The sequence below is a fragment of the Esox lucius genome, chromosome 5 (genome assembly GCF_011004845.1).
Source record: "Esox lucius isolate fEsoLuc1 chromosome 5, fEsoLuc1.pri, whole genome shotgun sequence".
In the NCBI taxonomy this organism is placed as follows: Eukaryota; Metazoa; Chordata; class Actinopteri; order Esociformes; family Esocidae; genus Esox; species Esox lucius.
The window spans coordinates 13,535,416-13,553,758 of NC_047573.1; the positions used below are offsets into that span (position 1 = coordinate 13,535,416).

Sequence of the window (18,343 nt, forward strand, 5' to 3'; positions counted from 1 at the left end):
GGAGAGATACTACCTTGTAGTTACAGACTAGGGGTTATTGAGATACTACCTTGTAGTTACAGACTAGGAGTTGGAGAGATACTACCTTGTAGTTACAGACTAGGGGTTATTGAGATACTACCTTTTATATATACAGACTAGGAGTTAGAGATATATTACCTTATATTTACAGACTAGGAGTTAGAGAGGGACTACCTTGTAGTTACAGACTAGGAGTTAGAGAGACACTAACTTGTAGTTACAGACTAGGAGTTAGAGAGATACTACCTTGTAGTTACAGACTAGGAGTTAGAGAGATACTACCTTGTAGTTATAGACTAGGAATTAAAGAGATCCATCCTACTTTGTCGTTACAGACCAGGGGTTAAAGAGATCCATCCTACTTTGTCGTTACAGACCAGGGGTTAAAGAGATCCATCCTACTTTGTCGTTCCAGACCAGGGGTTACAGAGATCCCAGATGGCTTCTGCTGGGTTATCATTGGGGTCGCTGGATGTGGGGTTTAGAGGAAGGGGGAGATGGGGGGGAAAGAGGCGAGAGAAGAAGACGAGAGAAGGAATTCTACCTGTTTATTGCCTACCTCCCTCTTAGTCTGTGAATAGGATATGTGAGGGTTAATGTACATATGAATTATGTTATATAAATTATTTTATAAATATAATACAATATACTATACTTTAATATAGTCACAGCCTTTATGCCATCCTCAGACCTTATGTGTGAATGTGCAAGTGTCTGATAACAGATAATATTGACTTTTTTCTCCACTGGTGGAGTTTGTGTTGTGTGGTCTGTCAGGCGTGTGTACTGGTGTGTGAATAGTGTGTGAGTGTCAGGTGTGCGCGTGTGAGAATGGAAGTGCTTTACTATGTTTCTAAGGTTCTAGTTCTAGGGAAATGTTCTAGAATTAGATATCGTCTGTTTGAGTAGGTCTTCTGGGAGGGGCTGGCAGCTGATTGGACTTAGGTTGCTCTGTCAAAAACAATGGATTTCTAGGGAGTTGGGGATAGGGATTAACTTAATCTACTGAATTAACACCAAAACTTTACACTGTTCCAAACATACTACTTATTGGGAAAATGACAAGTAGACAGGGTCACAGTTTGACTCATAACACGTGCGTTTTGCTCTGGTCGTGGTTTCGCAGAGGTGAGGTGGCAGCGTCACTCTTCACTCACCGATGCATTTGTCACCTGTTCACCCATCCTGATGTAACTTCTTGATATCTTGCCGTTATCTGCCGTGCTCTAGAACCGAATATAGAGATAGAGTTGAAGTGAGGGAGAGAGATAGAGGGGGAGATGAAGCGTAGGTCCTCCCCGTTGTCATAGAGAGCTATTTGAAGCTATAACCCAGTTATAGAAACGTGTGTGTGCGTGTGTCTGTGTGTATAGGTGTGTGTGCAGATGTTTGTTCAATGTATATGTGTGTGTGTGTGTGTGTGTGTGTGTGTGTCTGTACAGAGGTTGGAGATTGGTCAATATACAGGAAGAGAGAAAGACAAGGAGTTATGAAGAAAAGAAAAAAAATAGAGGTCAGAATAAAGTGTAAGAGAACGATGTGAATGAGAGAGAGAGAGAGAGAGAGAGAGAGAAGAAAGTATAGTAGAACAGATTGTAAGACAGAGACCTCGACCCTCGGTCTTGAATGGATGACACTACAAATTAGAAGGTCCTTCTAACACAAAACACACTGGTAGAGTCCAACTGGTTTGATAATTGTGCGCAATATATTCTGCATTAGCGATCAAATACAATCCCGGGACACGGTTTGGTATAATACTGTATCAAGCCCACATAATCGTTGTTACTAACTCTAAACCCGCACATTTGTCACTGACTACTTGTTACTGCCAATTTCTGTACTTTTCTGATTCTTATACATTTTATTCTTTTTTTTTTTTTTTGGTGGAACTCTGTCAATAGAGGTTATGAATGCAGCTGTTAATGGCAAATTGTTTTGTGTTCTACTAGTAGCCCTGGCTGTCCTAAAATAAAATATGGTTGAACACTTACATTGTAAGCTAATTAAAAAGGGTAGAGCCAGCAGATCAATTGAACACTGAAACTTCTGCTAATGTCCCTTAAACTGCCTGTAGATAGTTTCCCATAGAGGGCCAGTATACATCTACTTTTAGTTGCTCAGGGTAAGAGCGTATGCTAAATGACTGAAATATAAATGTATGATCATTTTTCTTAATTTCCGTTAATGGTCCAAACCTGGCAAATCCCATCAGATAGAAACCCTGGCCCACACCGTTTCAACACTGATTTTTTCAATACTAAAACTATTTTGGAAAACCATTTAACTTAGCTGTATTGTTTTACTAATTAGACAGTAGACCATATTTCATAGACATTTTATTTGGAAACACTGGACAGGTAAAGGGACCTACAAAAATCCAAGGCTGTAGAAAATGCAGCCGAATCGTGGAATCCAGACGTTAAAGAATTCAACCACATAATTAAAGACCATAAAAAATAATGAACCATAGTAGGATTTCATCATAGTGCCTGATGGTTTCTGCGACCGCATTTGAAGACCTTTTCAAAGTTATAGAAATGTTCCTGATCTACTGACCTTCATATCTTGTGGTTTCTTTTTGCTTATTTGTCACCAAACTCTATCAATTACCACAATGAGATGGTGACCAGGAGAAACCAATTCTCACCATAAATCTGTCATGTTTTTGGCCTGATTCTGTGTTGGTTTAATTTGAAGTGCCCTTTATATTATATTTCAAAATCACAAGTTGAAAAGGATTCTGTTGCAGCTGTCTGACATGTATTTTAGATTTATTGTAACAAATTCATGTTTTTTGTGCCTATGAGACAATCGAAATGTCTTAGAAATTATATTTTTATTCTAAATTGTGATTGTTTTTCTGAACGTCGGTCTTTTTTCCATTTTCGTATGTATTAATTTTTTGTGTAATACAGGGCTCAGCTGTGAAAGAGACCTCGGTCTCAGTTGACTTCTCTGTATACATTTTATTTACAGATTTAAATCAATAAGCTGAAATCAGTTGTGAATAGTAGTGACCAAAATGGGAATTTAGAGCCAGGCATAGTGAGGTGATGGTGTTGGATCCGAGGCTCTCAGAGTTTGATTGAATAACGGTAATACGGTACCTCGCCCTGGCTTCTAGGAACTCTCAACCCTCAATTCACATCACCATCATCACCACCAGGTCCAGGTTCTATGTCACATGTCGTCTATGTCGGTGTGTATAGGTGTGTGTGCGTTTGTGTGTGTTTGTGCGTGTCTGTCTGTGTGCATCTGTGTGTTTTATTTATGTATGGACCAGTGCAGGCTACAGTCTGTTAAATCACATGGTGCGGCTTTTCCCCCCGTGCCTGCAGCTTGGCCTATTTCCATGGTAACTAGCTGAGAAAATACACACACCAGTGTACACAAACAGACAGGATCATATAAGTTCAGTGCTGAAATATGTTGTTCTTTGAGGAAAATGTCAATGGGGACACGAATGCCACACAAATCCAGTAGAAATCAATATTTAGTTGGTTTCTCTCTCATTCCCTCGATCTCCTTCCCACTTTGTCTCTCGCATTCTCTGTCTCACATGTGTGATTCTGGCTGGCCAGTCCTGCTGGGTCAGGGGGTCGTGAACAGGCTGTTGGTGACTGGGGGGGTGGGTTATATAACATTTTCCCTCCAGTTCCCTGCTTGACCCTCACATGTCACTGTCATTCTCACCAGAAGGACATCATATTATTAGAGAAAAATAGAATCTTGTGTTCCTTTCTACAGTCATCAGGGACAAACAAGATGTAATGCACTGGTTAGGTATTTGTCCTATATGATTAAGTGTTAATAACTGTATATTAATAACAGAAACATGACTGTCCACAAGACAGTATCTCTAATGCCACACCACATTATTCTACTGTAGCTATCACTATAGTTACAGCCCACTATAGTTATTGTCCATCTACACACACACATGCGCACACACACACCACTCGTACACCGCAGCATCCCTGTGCCCTCTGGCCCGTCGCCAAGGGGTCGCTATGGCAGCACAGCCTGGCAATGGGGGGAGGGAGAGCACTGCGGCTCTGCTACTGCCCAGTCTGTTACGTAACACACACACACACACACATACTCTCGCACGCACACACGCACACATTCACACACACACAATAACAGTACACACACACACACAGCCATTCAGGCATGTGCAATGACATTCAGACACACTGGAAAGGAAATACTGCTCCCTAATAAGGTGCAGATAAAACTGTTGTAATAAATATCAAACAAAGTACCGTCAGCAGCTTATTACGACGGTACTGTGTGACACTAAACTACCTACAGTACACCACTATACTCCAGGGGGCGACTATTCCGATCATCACCATTCACACTAAAATACTGGGAGTATTATGGTACATTTATTACAGACTTTAGTGCAGTTATACAGATGAGAAATGTTGTGATACTGTTAATAGTGTTGTAGATGTCACCAACTCTGTGGGGATTATGTTATGTTGTGTCACAGATGTGGCTAACTGTGTGGTGATTGTGTTGCGTTGTATCACAGATGTGGCTAACTCTGCTGATTATTTTATGTTGTATCACTGATGTGGCTAACTTGGATGATGGTTATGTTATGTTGTGACACAGATGTGGCTAACTCTGTAGTGATTGTGTTATGTTGTATCACAAATGTGATTGTGATAGTGTTGTGTGGTTTATTTCTTGCAGGCTCATAGAGAATAGAAAAGAGAAGAGCCAGAAGACACTGAGGAATATAAAACCCTGGACAGAATATCTGCAGTTAGGAATACAAGACACTTGTCAGGCGATCTGCTGTTAGGAATACGAGACCCTGGACAGAATATCTGCTATTAGGCTTAACACAAGTAAAGGACTGAACACACCTGCCAGTCAAGTCTTTCCTGAAAGAGACAATAGCTCTTCGTTTTCTATTTTGTTATAGCTCTATATCCCTTTCTCTCTAATGGGAGTAACTTAGAACACGTTGTTCCATCTCATGCCCCGCCGCCTCCCTGCGTTTCCGTGGTGACGGGAGCGCCCAGCAGAAAGTAATGTCGTGGAAGAGGAACTATTTTGCGTCGGGCGGTGGCAGTGGAAGTCCTGGTGGAGGGCTACAGGGCCTGATCACGACCCCACGAACTATGGCCTCTTTTGCCCCAAGTAAAGGCCTCAGCAATGAACCTGGACAGAACAGCTGCTTCCTAAACAGTGCCCTGCAGGTACGCGCACACACACACACACACACACACACGGATGTGCTTGATTGTCATTCTTAGTTTTTTCAAACTCTCGGGTTTCCTGGGGACCAATGATTTGTGATGACATTATTAGAGAGTAAGAGAGGGAAAGAAATAAAAAATGATTTAAAGGAAGAGAAAGATAGAAATTGTGGGATTATTTTTATACACAGAAAACAATGTGGGGGATATCAGAATTCTGAGAAACAAGTTTACCATGCTCCATTCACAGACCTAACCATACATTATTTGGCTTGCTAATAGCATATATTATTATGCCATTTTGTATTTACTTAAATAGCTAGCCAGCGCTGCAAGAAGTAGGAACACTGATCAGCTTTTGGAGATTGCAGAAACCTTTAACATTATGTTCATACTCTCATTGGGTAGGAAACATTCTGTAGTGCTTGACGAAGCAATGGCTTAATAGCTATATATTCTGGGCATGAACAAAATATATATTATTATAATTTTTTTCAGTTATTCTTTTTGAAAGCAAACAATTAATATATAATATTATTGTCCCAGAACTGTGTCAGTGTATATCAGTGTACAGTGTACAACAGACTACAGAAAGCCTCGTAGATTGGGCTATCATTTGTTGGATTGAAGCATCATGTATTATCACGACACGTTGGCTAAATTAAGAAATACTTCTGGGCCACATAACCGTTCCATTCATACAAAGCAGGAGCGGGTGGGTTTCACAAAAAATGACAAGGTCCATTAAATGACTAGGCCCATTCCCGAAAAGAAATGTATCAGCTTTGTTGCCATGATACATTTCATACATAAAATAAATACTGTTTTACAATGAGTAGCATGGTCAGAGATTGGTGCTGTTTACGCTGTTTGTGAATGGGGCGAAAAAGAGAGACTCAGAGAGATAAGGAGAGAAGGGGGAAAAAGATAGAGAGAGACATAAAGGAGTAGGTGTAGTATAACCTTGCTGTCCACAGTAGGGATGTCTCTCAGCCGGGGAGCCCATTCATCACAAATAAATAAACTAAGTGAGGATGAAGGAAAAAGAAGAGGGAGGACAGAGGGAGGAATGCATACACTAGCATTAGCATTCAGTCACCTTCTTCCTTTCCCCTTATACACACACTTTTATATTTGGTTGAATGTCTTCAGGGATTATTTTTTGTATTATTATTTCCTTGCTGTCATAATATCTTCCCACCACTCCTGGGATTTGTACTGTCAACACTTGAATTGCTGGACGACATGAGAGTATGAGAGTGCACACTCTTATGGTTTGCACACCTGAATTCACTATGAAGTCAAGCCTTTTAAGGCCAATGAAGGCTAAAAAACAACTGTAAGAGCGTCCTTCCGGGTGACATTTAAAGATCTGCCTTTGCACTCTGCCCTTCTGCTCTCCATTGCACTGGAAGTGTTTTCCAAAATAACAGTTTTTTGACCATAGGAAACTTTTTCTACTTACTTTTACATCAGTTCAACTGTCCACTTATAGGTGTAATTTGCGGGGCATTGTCCTTAACAGTTGTTATGATGTGGCATCTTACTAGAAATGCTGCTTGTGCTTATTGTCTATGTCAGCTACCAACAAAGGTTAAGAGCTCTTTCCTGAACAATGCGACAAAAATGTCTAAGCTGGGGTTGCATTCTAGAACATATCTTTATTTATGTTTCTCTGACATTGGCTCCCCATTGATTCCTCTCAGGATTCGTGGTGTCTCAGCTTAGGTCATGCTCCTACTACCCAGTCCTGGACTGACCAAATGCCCCTTCAGTTAAGCAGTACAGATTTAGCTGTTTTGTGCTCCCACCGGTACTGACAGCATTTTCTTTAGAGCTGGATGATATAGAGCAGGCCGTGCTGGTTTGCATTCGTTTGGTAGATGGGAAGCTACAGACAGTGTGACAAATTAATAACCAATGCAGATGCATGATACAATTAAGCAATTAACATCCCAGTGTAAAATCCTGAGAAGTCTCAGATCAAGATGGAAAGAGGAAAGGATCTAAGGGACTTTGAAAGGCCATTCATTATTGGAGCACGGGTCGCAGGAGCTTTAGTGACAAAAACTGCTCGACTGGCTAGTGTTTCAATAGGAACAGTGACTAAACATACATCAGCATTTAGATTTATGGGACAGACATCAGCAAACAGGGCTTGCTTTGAATAAAGCCCTCATTACAAAGGTTTTTCCTTTAATTTGTCACCTGTCTGTAGTTGGCACCAGTTGGCACCATGGGTGAAGTGAACTACGGGGCTAGTCACAGCTCCTTCCTCCATTCCAGACATTGTTGTTTCTCGGCAGACCATCTAGAGTGTCGCTCCAAAGGGGTGATGGCGTGTTCCTGCGGTAGTGTCAGCATGCTGCAGGTTTACAGAGCTGTTGGGGAGAGCACAGCACAGTTCTGAATGAGTCTTGGAGGAACTTTGTACGTCTTAAGACATAGGACTGGAACGTGACTGCACTAGTGGTACCACAGCGAGACCTGCTTGACAAGCCTATTTCCACCAAAAACACGGTTCGGTTCAATGAACCGTTATTGGCTCTGGTTCTGTTTGTTCAATGGGGAATCTATTGGAACCATTGGAGTGTGAGAATTTTGGGATCCTCTAGAGAAATTGCACTTGCTAATTGCTTTATTCTTGGCTTAGAGCGCTGGTGGTGTCCAGGCACCCCTCCTGTAAAGAACTTCACCCGAACGCAGTAGATCTCCTATGGAACTCTAGCTTCCCATTTCATCTCGCCGGCTGCCTCGAAGGACAATAAGAGGTTACCCGTCCTGTGGTCCTGCCTGTGTTATGCAGCTCTTTGTCTGCTTCGCCTTGACAGCTTGGGGTTGAACAGTGTATAAACATCACCTAAGTCACTGGATTGTGGAGGCTACCCCCTTGGTGTATGACAGCAAAGCTGGGGGTTGCCTAACAGTGTGTGTGCCTGGGGATTATGGGTGGTATCCTAGGCACTGTTCAAAAGGTTGACTGTGGCGGGTATTTGTGCTGCAGTGAGCTGGTCCTCATCTCATACCTTTGTGAGACTGTATTGCATCAGTGTCATAGCTCCTTGCCTAGCATGGTGTGCTGTCCACTGGGACTAGAGTGTATGAATATGTAGCCAGTATATTCCACCCTGCCCTAGGGGACCACTGAGTCCCATGTCTGGACCAGTTTAGACTGATTGTATGTCCTCATAATGTGTTGTAATGAAATGAGCAACAGACATTTTTACTTTTCTGTGTGGGTTTATGTGTATAACTCCGGTTCCCTGGAGGAGGGAATGAGATGTGACGTTAAAGGAAAGGTTCACTATTTTTGTTTCCTGGACTGTGGGAGACATTCTCTTTTGGAATTAATACAGTTCTGAGAGTTAATGATTTTTTAAAGATAGCCTCTCCCGGGTAAGATGAAAGTGAACGAGGCAACGGATATTTCGTTAGAAATTATATGATACATTCGGTTTTCCAAAATGGGGAAGAAAAGAAGAAATGTTCATAAGCAAAGCACAACCTCACAGCGTCTGTAAACCACCGCACTCGAGCTAACAGCGTGGTGCTGTTTCAAAACATACCTCCATAAAAGGAGGAAGTACAGAGACGAAATTCTCTTGGCACAATGTAACAGTTTTATTAATTATTTGCAAATAAGAGAGACACGTCAAACGCTTTCAAACATAATCGTCCGAGGTGTCTCTGACTTAATACATGAACAGTCCGTATTCATTACAGTTAAAAGGGGTGTGGTAAGATGCTGCCCATCTGTCCTATGTCAATAAAACACATTCCCTTTGTTATGTTACTTCCTAGTCTTCACAAGGGGAACGATGTCCTCCCCCCACATGGGTAACCTATTGAGCTCTAAAGAGCTCTTACAGCATCTGGACAGACAATAGAAGCCCCGATGAGCTATACAGATGGGCAGATAGAGAGTAACCATTTCATCTGCTGATACCAGTCAATGATGCCCCCTAGGCAAATGCCAGATCCCCCAAATTCCTTTTCTAATTTGAACAAGGGTACTCAGTCCTTTAATCAGTGAGAATACATTGGTTAGAGAAATTTCCACAACACTCCTCCTCTTCAACACAACATGAAGTAGGAAACATTTATGAATTTAAACATATAAAACTTGTTTTCTCCTCAGGTCCTGTGGCATCTGGATATCTTTCGTAGAAGCTTCCGACAGTTGACCACCCACAAGTGTATGGAAGACTCTTGCATCTTCTGTGCCCTAAAGGTAGGTACAGCTCTGCTGTCCCATTTTTGCAAGTCTAAAAAAGTCTCAAGTCCTTACCTTCAAGTTTCAAGTCAAGCCTCAGGTAAAAATAGGAGTCTGAAATAAGTTCCACAGCTGTGATTGAGTCAAGTCACAAGTCCCTCATTTCTGGTTTAATTTCAAAGTCGATGGTTAAGAAAAATTGTGGTGAACCGTGACTATTGGGGCTAGACCCTCAGTAGCGGAAAAAGGTCAGACGTCATACATATAGATAGAGGACTCAGATGCCTGTGTATACAGAGCGTGACTTCCGACCTTTCGTTTGCCAATGTAGGAGAAGCAATTCTTTGATGACAGTCAAACGGTTCTAAGCCACGCCTCGGCTTTGGCTCACAGAAGCAGCAAACATATACACAACAGTTGCAGATATCGATAGCAGGAACCACGTTAGAAGAAAACATTTGTTTCAAAGAAACATTTGTCAAAACAGCTTAAATAGTGGCGGAATAAATTCAACAACACAACTACTCACATTCCTTCAAGACCACGGACAGTATATGCTGTCAGAGAGAAAAAAAGTTGTACTGTATTCGATGTCCAGCACGCAACAATAAAAACATGCACCACAACAAGAAATGTAATTTACCCTGTACTTCCAACTACATTTCGATGTACATGCTAGCGACTTACACGTCTACAATGTCATAATGCACAATCGGAATTATAGATGTATAGATCAGGGGCTATTTCTTTATAAACATTTGTTTTGTCCATTTGAGATCCAGGGCTGTTGCCCGAATGCCCAGACCTAATGATGCCACTGCGCTCACCATTATGATTATCTTTTTATTCTCCTGTCCTTCTTTAGGGTAGTAGGGGGGTGTATTGTAGGGTAGTAGGGGTGTGTATTGTAGGGTAGTAGGGGTGTGTATTGTAGGGTAGTAGGGGGGTGTATTGTAGGGTAGTAGGGGTGTGTATTGTAGGGGACTAGGGGTTTGTATTGTAGGGGAGTAGGGGTGTGTATTGTAGGGTAGTAGGGGTGTGTATTTTAGGGTAGTAGGGGTGTATTGTAGGGTAGTAGGGGGGTGTATTGTAGGGTAGTAGGGGTGTGTATTGTAGGGGACTAGGGGTGTGTATTGTAGGGGAGTAGGGGTGTGTATTGTAGGGTAGTAGGGGTGTGTATTGTAGGGTAGTAGGGGGTGTATTGTAGGGGACTAGGGGTGTGTATTGTAGGGTAGTAGGGGTGTGTATTGTAGGGGAGTAGTGGGGTGTATTGTAGGGTAGTAGGGGGGTGTATTGTAGGGGAGTAGGGGGGGTGTATTGTAGGGTAGTAGGGGGGTGTACTGTAGGGGAGTAGGGGGGTGTATTGTAGGGTAGTAGGGGGTTTATTGTAGGGGAGTAGGGGGGTGTATTGTAGGGTAGTAGGGGGGTGTATTGTAGGGTAGTAGGGGGGTGTATTGTAGGGTAGTAGGGGTGTGTATTGTAGGGTAGTAGGGGGGTGTATTGTAGGGGAGTAGGGGGGTGTATTGTAGGGTAGTAGGGGTGTGTATTGTAGGGGAGTAGGGGGTGTATTGTAGGGGAGTAGGGGTGTGTATTGTAGGGTAGTAGGGGGGTGTATTGTAGGGTAGTAGGGGTGTGTATTGTAGGGGAGTAGGGGTGTGTACTGTAGGGTAGTAGGGGGGTGTATTGTAGGGCAGTAGGGGGGTGTATTGTAGGGGAGTAGGGGTGTGTATTGTAGGGGAGTAGGGGTGTGTATTGTAGGGGAGTAGGGGTGTGTATTGTAGGGGAGTAGGGGGTGTATTGTAGGGGAGTAGGGGTGTGTTGTAGGGTAGTAGGGGTGTGTATTGTAGGGTAGTAGGGGTGTGTATTGTAGGGGAGTAGGGGTGTGTACTGTAGGGTAGTAGGGGGTGTATTGTAGGGCAGTAGGGGGGTGTATTGTAGGGGAGTAGGGGTGTGTATTGTAGGGGAGTAGGGGTGTGTATTGTAGGGGAGTAGGGGTGTGTATTGTAGGGTAGTAGGGGTGTGTATTGTAGGGTAGTAGGGGTGTGTATTGTAGGGTAGTAGAGGGTGTATTGTAGGGGAGTAGAGGTGTGTATTCTAATGTAGTAGGGGTGTGTATTCTATTGTAGTAGGGATGTGTATTATAGGGTTGTGTAGACTAGGGTTGTGTAGTTAAGGAGTGTTTTAGGGTTTTTTGTCTGTATTGTGTACTGTTGTGTTGTCATTTGTAAAATATGTGTGTGTGTTGACTGGGCAGTGTATCCCTGTGTGTTTTATACACTGTTCTGTCTCGTGGGCTTTTCTGTAATTAATTGGCTGACTGAAAGAGCTGAACCAGCAGAACCCATACTGGGGTGCTACACACACACACACACACACACACACACACACACACAAGCGCAGGCACTGACTTGTAGGTGAAATACTCCTGTGGTGTTTGTAAGGATGTAGTAAAGCTATGAGCTGAGACTTAAACACATTCTGTCTGCTGATCAGACATCAGGTTCAAGAGAGTGAGAGAAAGAAAAAAGGAAAGAAAGACAGAGAGAGAGAGAGAGAGAGAGAGAGAGAGAAAGGGTGCATCTGTGGAAGGAGAGATAAATAAATATGGTTGTGGTGTCGATTGCTCCTGTCCTCTCTTCATGTAGGAGAGTGATGGTAGGAATTTTCCCCTCAGCTCAATCACACCCCCCCCACCGTCCCTCCCTCCCTCCCTCCCCCAATCCCTCCTTCTTTTCCCTTCCTTTTCCATCTCTTCCTCCCCACTCATCCCTCTCTCCCTCTCTGTAGGGTAGATTCCCCCTTTACTCTCCTTGGCGCATTGCTGCAGTCAGCAGCACCACTGTGACACACACACCTCTGTACAGTACGAAGGCTACATTCCACTGTCAGTAGTGAAACTGAAGAGGTAGTAGTTGTAGTTCTAATCTAACCCTCCTGTTCTGTCTTCACACCAAGATGAACATAGAAACAAGATACAGCCGTTGTTTTTTTTTGTCTGTTCTACTAAACTGCAACCAACTTCTGATTTGTGTGTGTGTGTTTGTAGAGTATCTTTGCCCAGTTCCAGTTCAGCAGTGAGCGTGTTTTACCGTCGGATGTTCTGAGAAGCGCGCTGGCCAAGACTTTCCAGGATGAACAGCGCTTCCAGCTGGGGATCATGGACGATGCAGCGGAGTGTTTCGTAAGTCCAACACACACACACACACACTTTTCTCACTGAGAACTACTCTCTCACTACAGCCCTCTAACACATCGGATTTTGACTAAATGAACTACATCAGGTGTGTTAGAGGCAGGGCAGGAATAAAACCCTGCAAAATCTCTTTACAACACTCCGCTCGTGACTGCCTCTACTAGGACTCACAGCCCGGCGCTTTTAGGAATAACGATTTAGCTAAGCACACCGTCTATCCCTTCGTGGTGTTATCCACTGGATTTACAGTGTGTGTGTGTTTTGCTCATCCCAGTGTGTGTGGGTGTGCTCATCCCAGTGTGTGTGTGTTCAGCGTGTGTGTTGTGCTCATCCCAATGTGTGTGTGTTGTGTGTGTGTGGGCGTGCTCATCCCAATGTGTGTGTGTTGTGTGTGTGTGGGTGTGCTCATCCCAGTGTGTGTGTGTTGTGCGTGTGTGGGCGTGCTCATCCCAGTGTGTGTGTGTTGTGCGTGTGTGGGCGTGCTCATCCCAGTGTGTGTGTGTTGTGCATGTGTGGGTGTGCTCAACCCAGCGTGTGTGTGTTGTGCGTGGGTGGGTGTGCTCATCCTAGTGTGTGTTTGTTGTGCGTGTGTGGGCGTGCTCATCCCAGTGTGTGTGTGTTGTGCGTGTGTGGGCGTGCTCATCCCAGTGTGTGTGTGTGGTGCGTGTGCGGGTGTACTCATCCCAGTGTAGATGTGTTGTGCTCATCCCAGTGTGTGTGTTGTGCTCATCCCAGTGTAGATGTGTTGTGCTCATCCCAGTGTGTGTGTTGTGCTCATCCCAGTGTGGATGTGTTGTGCTCATCCCAGTGTGGATGTGTTGTGCTCATCCCAGTGTGTGTGTTGTGCTCATCCCAGTGTGGATGTGTTGTGCTCATCCCAGTGTGGATGTGTTGTGCTCATCCCAGTGTGTGTGTTGTGCTCATCCCAGTGTGTGTGGGTGTGCTCATCCCAGTGTGTGTGTTGTGCTCATCCCAGTGTGTGTGGGTGTGCTCATCCCAGTGTGTGTGTTGTGCTCATCCCAGTGTGTGTTGTGCTCATCCCAGTGTGTGTGTTGTGCTCATCCCAGTGTGTGTAGGTGTGCTCATTCCAGTGTGTGTGTTGTGCTCATCCCAGTGTGTGTGGGTGTGCTCATTCCAGTGTGTGTGTTGTGCTCATCCCAGTGTGTGTGGGTGTGCTCATCCCAGTGTGTGTGTTGTGCTCATCCCAGTGTGTGTGTTGTGCTCATCCCAGTGTGTGTGGGTGTGCTCATCCCAGTGTGTGTGTTGTGCTCATCCCAGTGTGTGTGGGTGTGCTCATCCCAGTGTGTGTGTTGTGCTCATCCCAGTGTGTGTGTTGTGCTCATCCCAGTGTGTGTGGGTGTGCTCATCCCAGTGTGTGAGCATCAATACAGATAATTGCTTTTAAGCTAATAGGAGATGGAGTGATCAGTCAGCGGACAGTGGAGGGGTAGGAGGACGATTGGAAGGAAGACTGGTTGGACTAGGAGAAGAACAAAGGAGCGTGCAGAAGAGAGATCGAATGCGGGGTGAGAGAGGGGGGATTAGGGAGATGGCGAGAGAGCGAGGGGGAGGAAGAGAGAGAAACGGGGAGAGGGAAAATGAGAGAGAGAGAAGGAGAGGTGGGAGATTGAGGGGCTGTTTTTCTGTTTCGCTCTCTTACACAGCAAAGATATATTCCCACCTTGCCTCCACTATATGTGTGTGCGTGTGCGTGTGTGTGTGCGCGTGTGTGCTTTCACGCTTGTATGTTCATGTCAGGGAGGTACTATATGATCGATTGGTACTAAATGTCTTCAGTCAGAACGTTCAGGTCTTATGAAATATAAATGCTGCTTCCACACACATTATTAGAGCTCACTCACATACCCACACATACACATGTAGAATCTGTGTAACCGTGCATGTGTGTGTGTGTGTGTGTTTCAGGAGAACCTTCTGATGCGTATCCATTTTCACATCAGTGCTGAGACCAGAGAGGACATCTGTACAGCTAAACACTGTATACCACACCAGAAGTTTGCTATGACGCTTTTCGAACAGGTGGGACATACAGTGTGTTGAACCGCAGCAATACATGGAACATGAAGAGATAACTATCAGTCAGGTCCCAGTCAGGTGCTCAGGTCCCTGGGGGTTTTCAGGTCAGGTGTGTAGGCCATTCATGGCCTTTGTTGAACACAGGAACGAATGTCTCTGTGTTGACAAGCAGCCTTCAGTAATTTGTAAAAATCGACACCGATCAGCCATAACATTATGACCACCTGCCTAATATTGTGTAGGTCCCCCTTTTTCCGCCAAAACAGCCCTGACCAATCGAGGCTCCACTAGACCTCGGAAGGTGTGCTGTGGTATCTGACACCAAGAGGTTAGAAGCAAATCTTTTAAGTCCTCTAAGTTGCGAGGTGGGGCCTCCATGGATCGGATTGTCCAGCACATCTCACAGATGCTCGATGGGATTGAGATCTGGGGAATTTGGAGGCCAACTCAACACCTTGAACGTATTGTGGTGTTCCTCAAACCATTCCTGAACCATTCTTGCTTTGTGGCAGGGCGCATCCTGCTGAAAGAGGCCAATGCTATCAGGGAAAACCGTTGCCATGAAAGGTTGCTCATGGTCTGCAACAATGCTCAGGTAGGTGGTAGGTGTCAAAGTAACATCCACATGAATGGCAGGACCCAAGGTTTCCCAGCAGAACATTGCCCAAAGCATCACACTGCCTCCGTCAGCTTGCCTTCTTCCCATAGTGCATCCTGGTGCCATGTGTTCTCCAGGTAAGCGATGCACATGCACCCGGCCATGCATGTGATGTAAAAGGAAATGTGATTCATCAGACCAGGCCACCTTCTTCCATTGCTCTGTGGTCTAGTTCTGATGCTCACGTGACAATTGTAGGTGCTTTCGGCAGTGGACAGGGGTCAGCATGGGCACCCTGACTGGTCTGTGGCTCCACAGCCCCATACGCAACAAAAAGTGATGCACTGTGTTTTGACACCTTTCTATCAGTACCAGCATTAACTTTTTCAGCAATTTGAACCACAGTAGCTCATCTGTTGGATCAGACTACATGGGCCAGCCTTCGCTCCCCACAGTGAGCCTTGGCCGCCCATGACCCTGTCACCGGTTCACTGCTTTTCCTTCCTTGGACCACTTTTGATAGGTTCTGACCACTGCAGTCTGTGAACACTCCAGAGGGGCTGCAGTTTTGGAGAAGCTCTGACCCAGTCGTCTAACCATCACATTTGGCCCTTGTCAAAGTCACTCAGATCCTTACGCTTTCCAATTTTTCCTGCTTCTAACACATCAACTTTGAGGACAGAATGTTCTCTTGCTACCTAATATATCCCACCCACTGACAGGTGCCATGATAACGAGATTATCAGTTGTATTCACTTCACCTGTCAGTGGTCATAATGTTATGGCTGATCAGTGTATCTAGTATGTGTGTTGTCCACGGAGGAATGTAGAGTTTACTGGCAATGGACCTGCGCAAGTTAATAAAAATTGGTTCTCAATCGGCATACCTGGTTCAATAATAGTTAAGTTACAACCTATAATCTCCATTGCTATAGGTGCTATATATATATACAGCTCTGGAAAAAATTAAGAGACTTAAAAGACACTTTCTTTCCTTTCCAAAAAAAAATATTCAAATTTTGGACCTCAGAAAACACAGTGGACCAAAGCAACCTGTACCTGGTTTAAGGACCATGTGAACAGCCAGCCTCTTTAGCAATGACCTTTTGTGTCTTGCCCTCCTTGTGCAAGGTGTCAATGGTCGTCTTTTGGAGAGCTGTCAAGTCAGCAGTGTTCCCCATGATTGTGTAGCCTACAGAACTAGACTGAGAGACCATTTAAAGGCCTTTGCAGGTGTTTTGAGTTAATTAGCTGATTAGAGTGTGGCACCAGGTGTCTTCAATATTGAACCTTTTCACAATATTCAAATTTTCTGGGATACTGAATTTGGGGTTTTCATTAGTTGTCAGTTATAATCCTCAAAATTAAAAGAAATAAACACTTGAAATATATCAGTCTGTGTGGAATGAATGTATACATTATACAAGTTTCACTTTTTGAATGGAATTACTGAAATAAATCAACTTTTTGATGATATTCTAATTATATGACCAGCACCTGTATACAGTGCATATAAAAAGTCTACATACCCCTTTGAAAATGCTAGGTTTTTGTGATGTAAAAGAATGAGACAAAGATACAATACAATCAATCAATCAATCTAATTTATTTATGAAGCCCTTTTTACAACAGTAGTTGTCACAAAGTGCTTTTACAGAAACACCAGGCCTTAAACCCCAAGGAGCAAACAACAGTAGTGTTGAATTTCAGTGGCTAGGAAAAACTCCCTAAGAAGGCCGAAATTTAGGAAGAAACCTAGAGAGGACCCAGGCTCAGAGGGGTGATCAGTCCTCTTCTGGCTGTGCCGGGTGAGATATTAAGAGTCCAATTGGAATAATGAATAAATGCATGTGGGCTAAATCCAGAGTCTATTTAAATTTAGACCAGGTCAGAAGCATGACCAGATGGACAAGGACAGGGACAACACGGGGGAGGGAGGAGGTGTCAGCACAGTGGCAGCTGAAATTGTCAGGTATCGTCTGGATCTGCAACACAACCCTGAGAATTTTGGACAGGGACAGCAACGGGCCCCACAAACCAGGTACACCGCAGGTGTGGACCAGGACCTCATGTCCTCCTAAAGTTTTAAAAGGGAGGAGACGGGGAAAGTTCAGAAAATCCATTCCTCATATCAACAACAATTTATAGTGGAGAAGGAGAACTGGTCCTACTCCAAATCATGTCAGAACTTTTAATGTCACCTATAATGTGATAAATTCAATTGAAAAACAAACTGAAATCTTCTAGGGGAAAAATAGAAAAATAAAAACCTTAACAATAACCTGGTTGCATAAGTGTGTACACCCTCTTATAACTCGGGATGTGTTCAGAATTAGAGGAATCTCATTGTTGAAAATATCAGTCAGAAGGATACAAAAGAATTTCCAAAGCATTAGATATACCATGGAACAAAGTGAAGACAGTCATCATCAAGTGGAGAAAAGATGGCACAACAGAGACATTACCAAGAACTGGACGTCCCTCCAAAATTTATGAAAAGACTAGAAGAAAACTGGTCAGGGAGGCTTCCAAGAAGATGCCTACAGCAACATTAAAGGAACTGCAGGAATTTCTGGCAAGTACTGGCTGTGTGCTACATGTGACAACAATCTCTCGTATTCTTCATATGAATGGGCTATGTGTTAGGGTGGCAAGATGGAAACCTTTTCTTACAAAGAAAAACATCCAAGCCCGGCTCAAGTCTCCCAAAAGCATGTAGGAAAATGTGTTATGGTCTGATAAAACCAAGGTTGAACTTTTTGGCCATAATTCCTGAAGGTATGTTTGGCACAAAAACAACACTGCACATCACCCAAAATAACGTCATAGCCACACTGAGCATGGTGGTGGCAGCATCATGCTTCAGGGCTGTTTTTCTTCAGCTGGAACCAGGGCCTTAGTCAGGGTGGAGGGATTTATGAACAGTTCCAAATACCAGGCAATTTTGGCACAAAACCTTCAGGCATCCATTAGAAAGCTGAAGATGAAAAGTTCCCTTTTCAACATGACAACAAACCAAAGCATACTTCCAAATCCACAAAAGCATGGCTTCACCAGAAGAA

At 43.9% G+C, this 18,343-nt stretch overlaps 1 protein-coding gene across 7 annotated transcripts in view; it reads left to right on the forward strand.

Moving 5' to 3' along the window:
• Nucleotides 1–18,343, forward strand: part of LOC105005963 (inactive ubiquitin carboxyl-terminal hydrolase 54) — a 46,504-nt gene that overhangs the window by 3,799 nt on the left and 24,362 nt on the right. For 6 of the 7 annotated variants that reach the window (XM_029120014.2, XM_029120016.2, XM_029120018.2 and 3 more), the window contains exons 2-5: nucleotides 4,729–5,240; nucleotides 9,379–9,471; nucleotides 12,500–12,634; nucleotides 14,573–14,686. In XM_029120014.2, the coding sequence (XP_028975847.2) occupies nucleotides 5,073–5,240; nucleotides 9,379–9,471; nucleotides 12,500–12,634; nucleotides 14,573–14,686 (510 nt within the window). In that variant the 5' untranslated portion in view covers nucleotides 4,729–5,072. Of the gene's footprint in view, nucleotides 1–4,728; nucleotides 5,241–9,378; nucleotides 9,472–12,499; nucleotides 12,635–14,059; nucleotides 14,173–14,572; nucleotides 14,687–18,343 lie in introns of those variants that run through there. The other variant, XM_029120019.2, reaches the window with a different exon arrangement.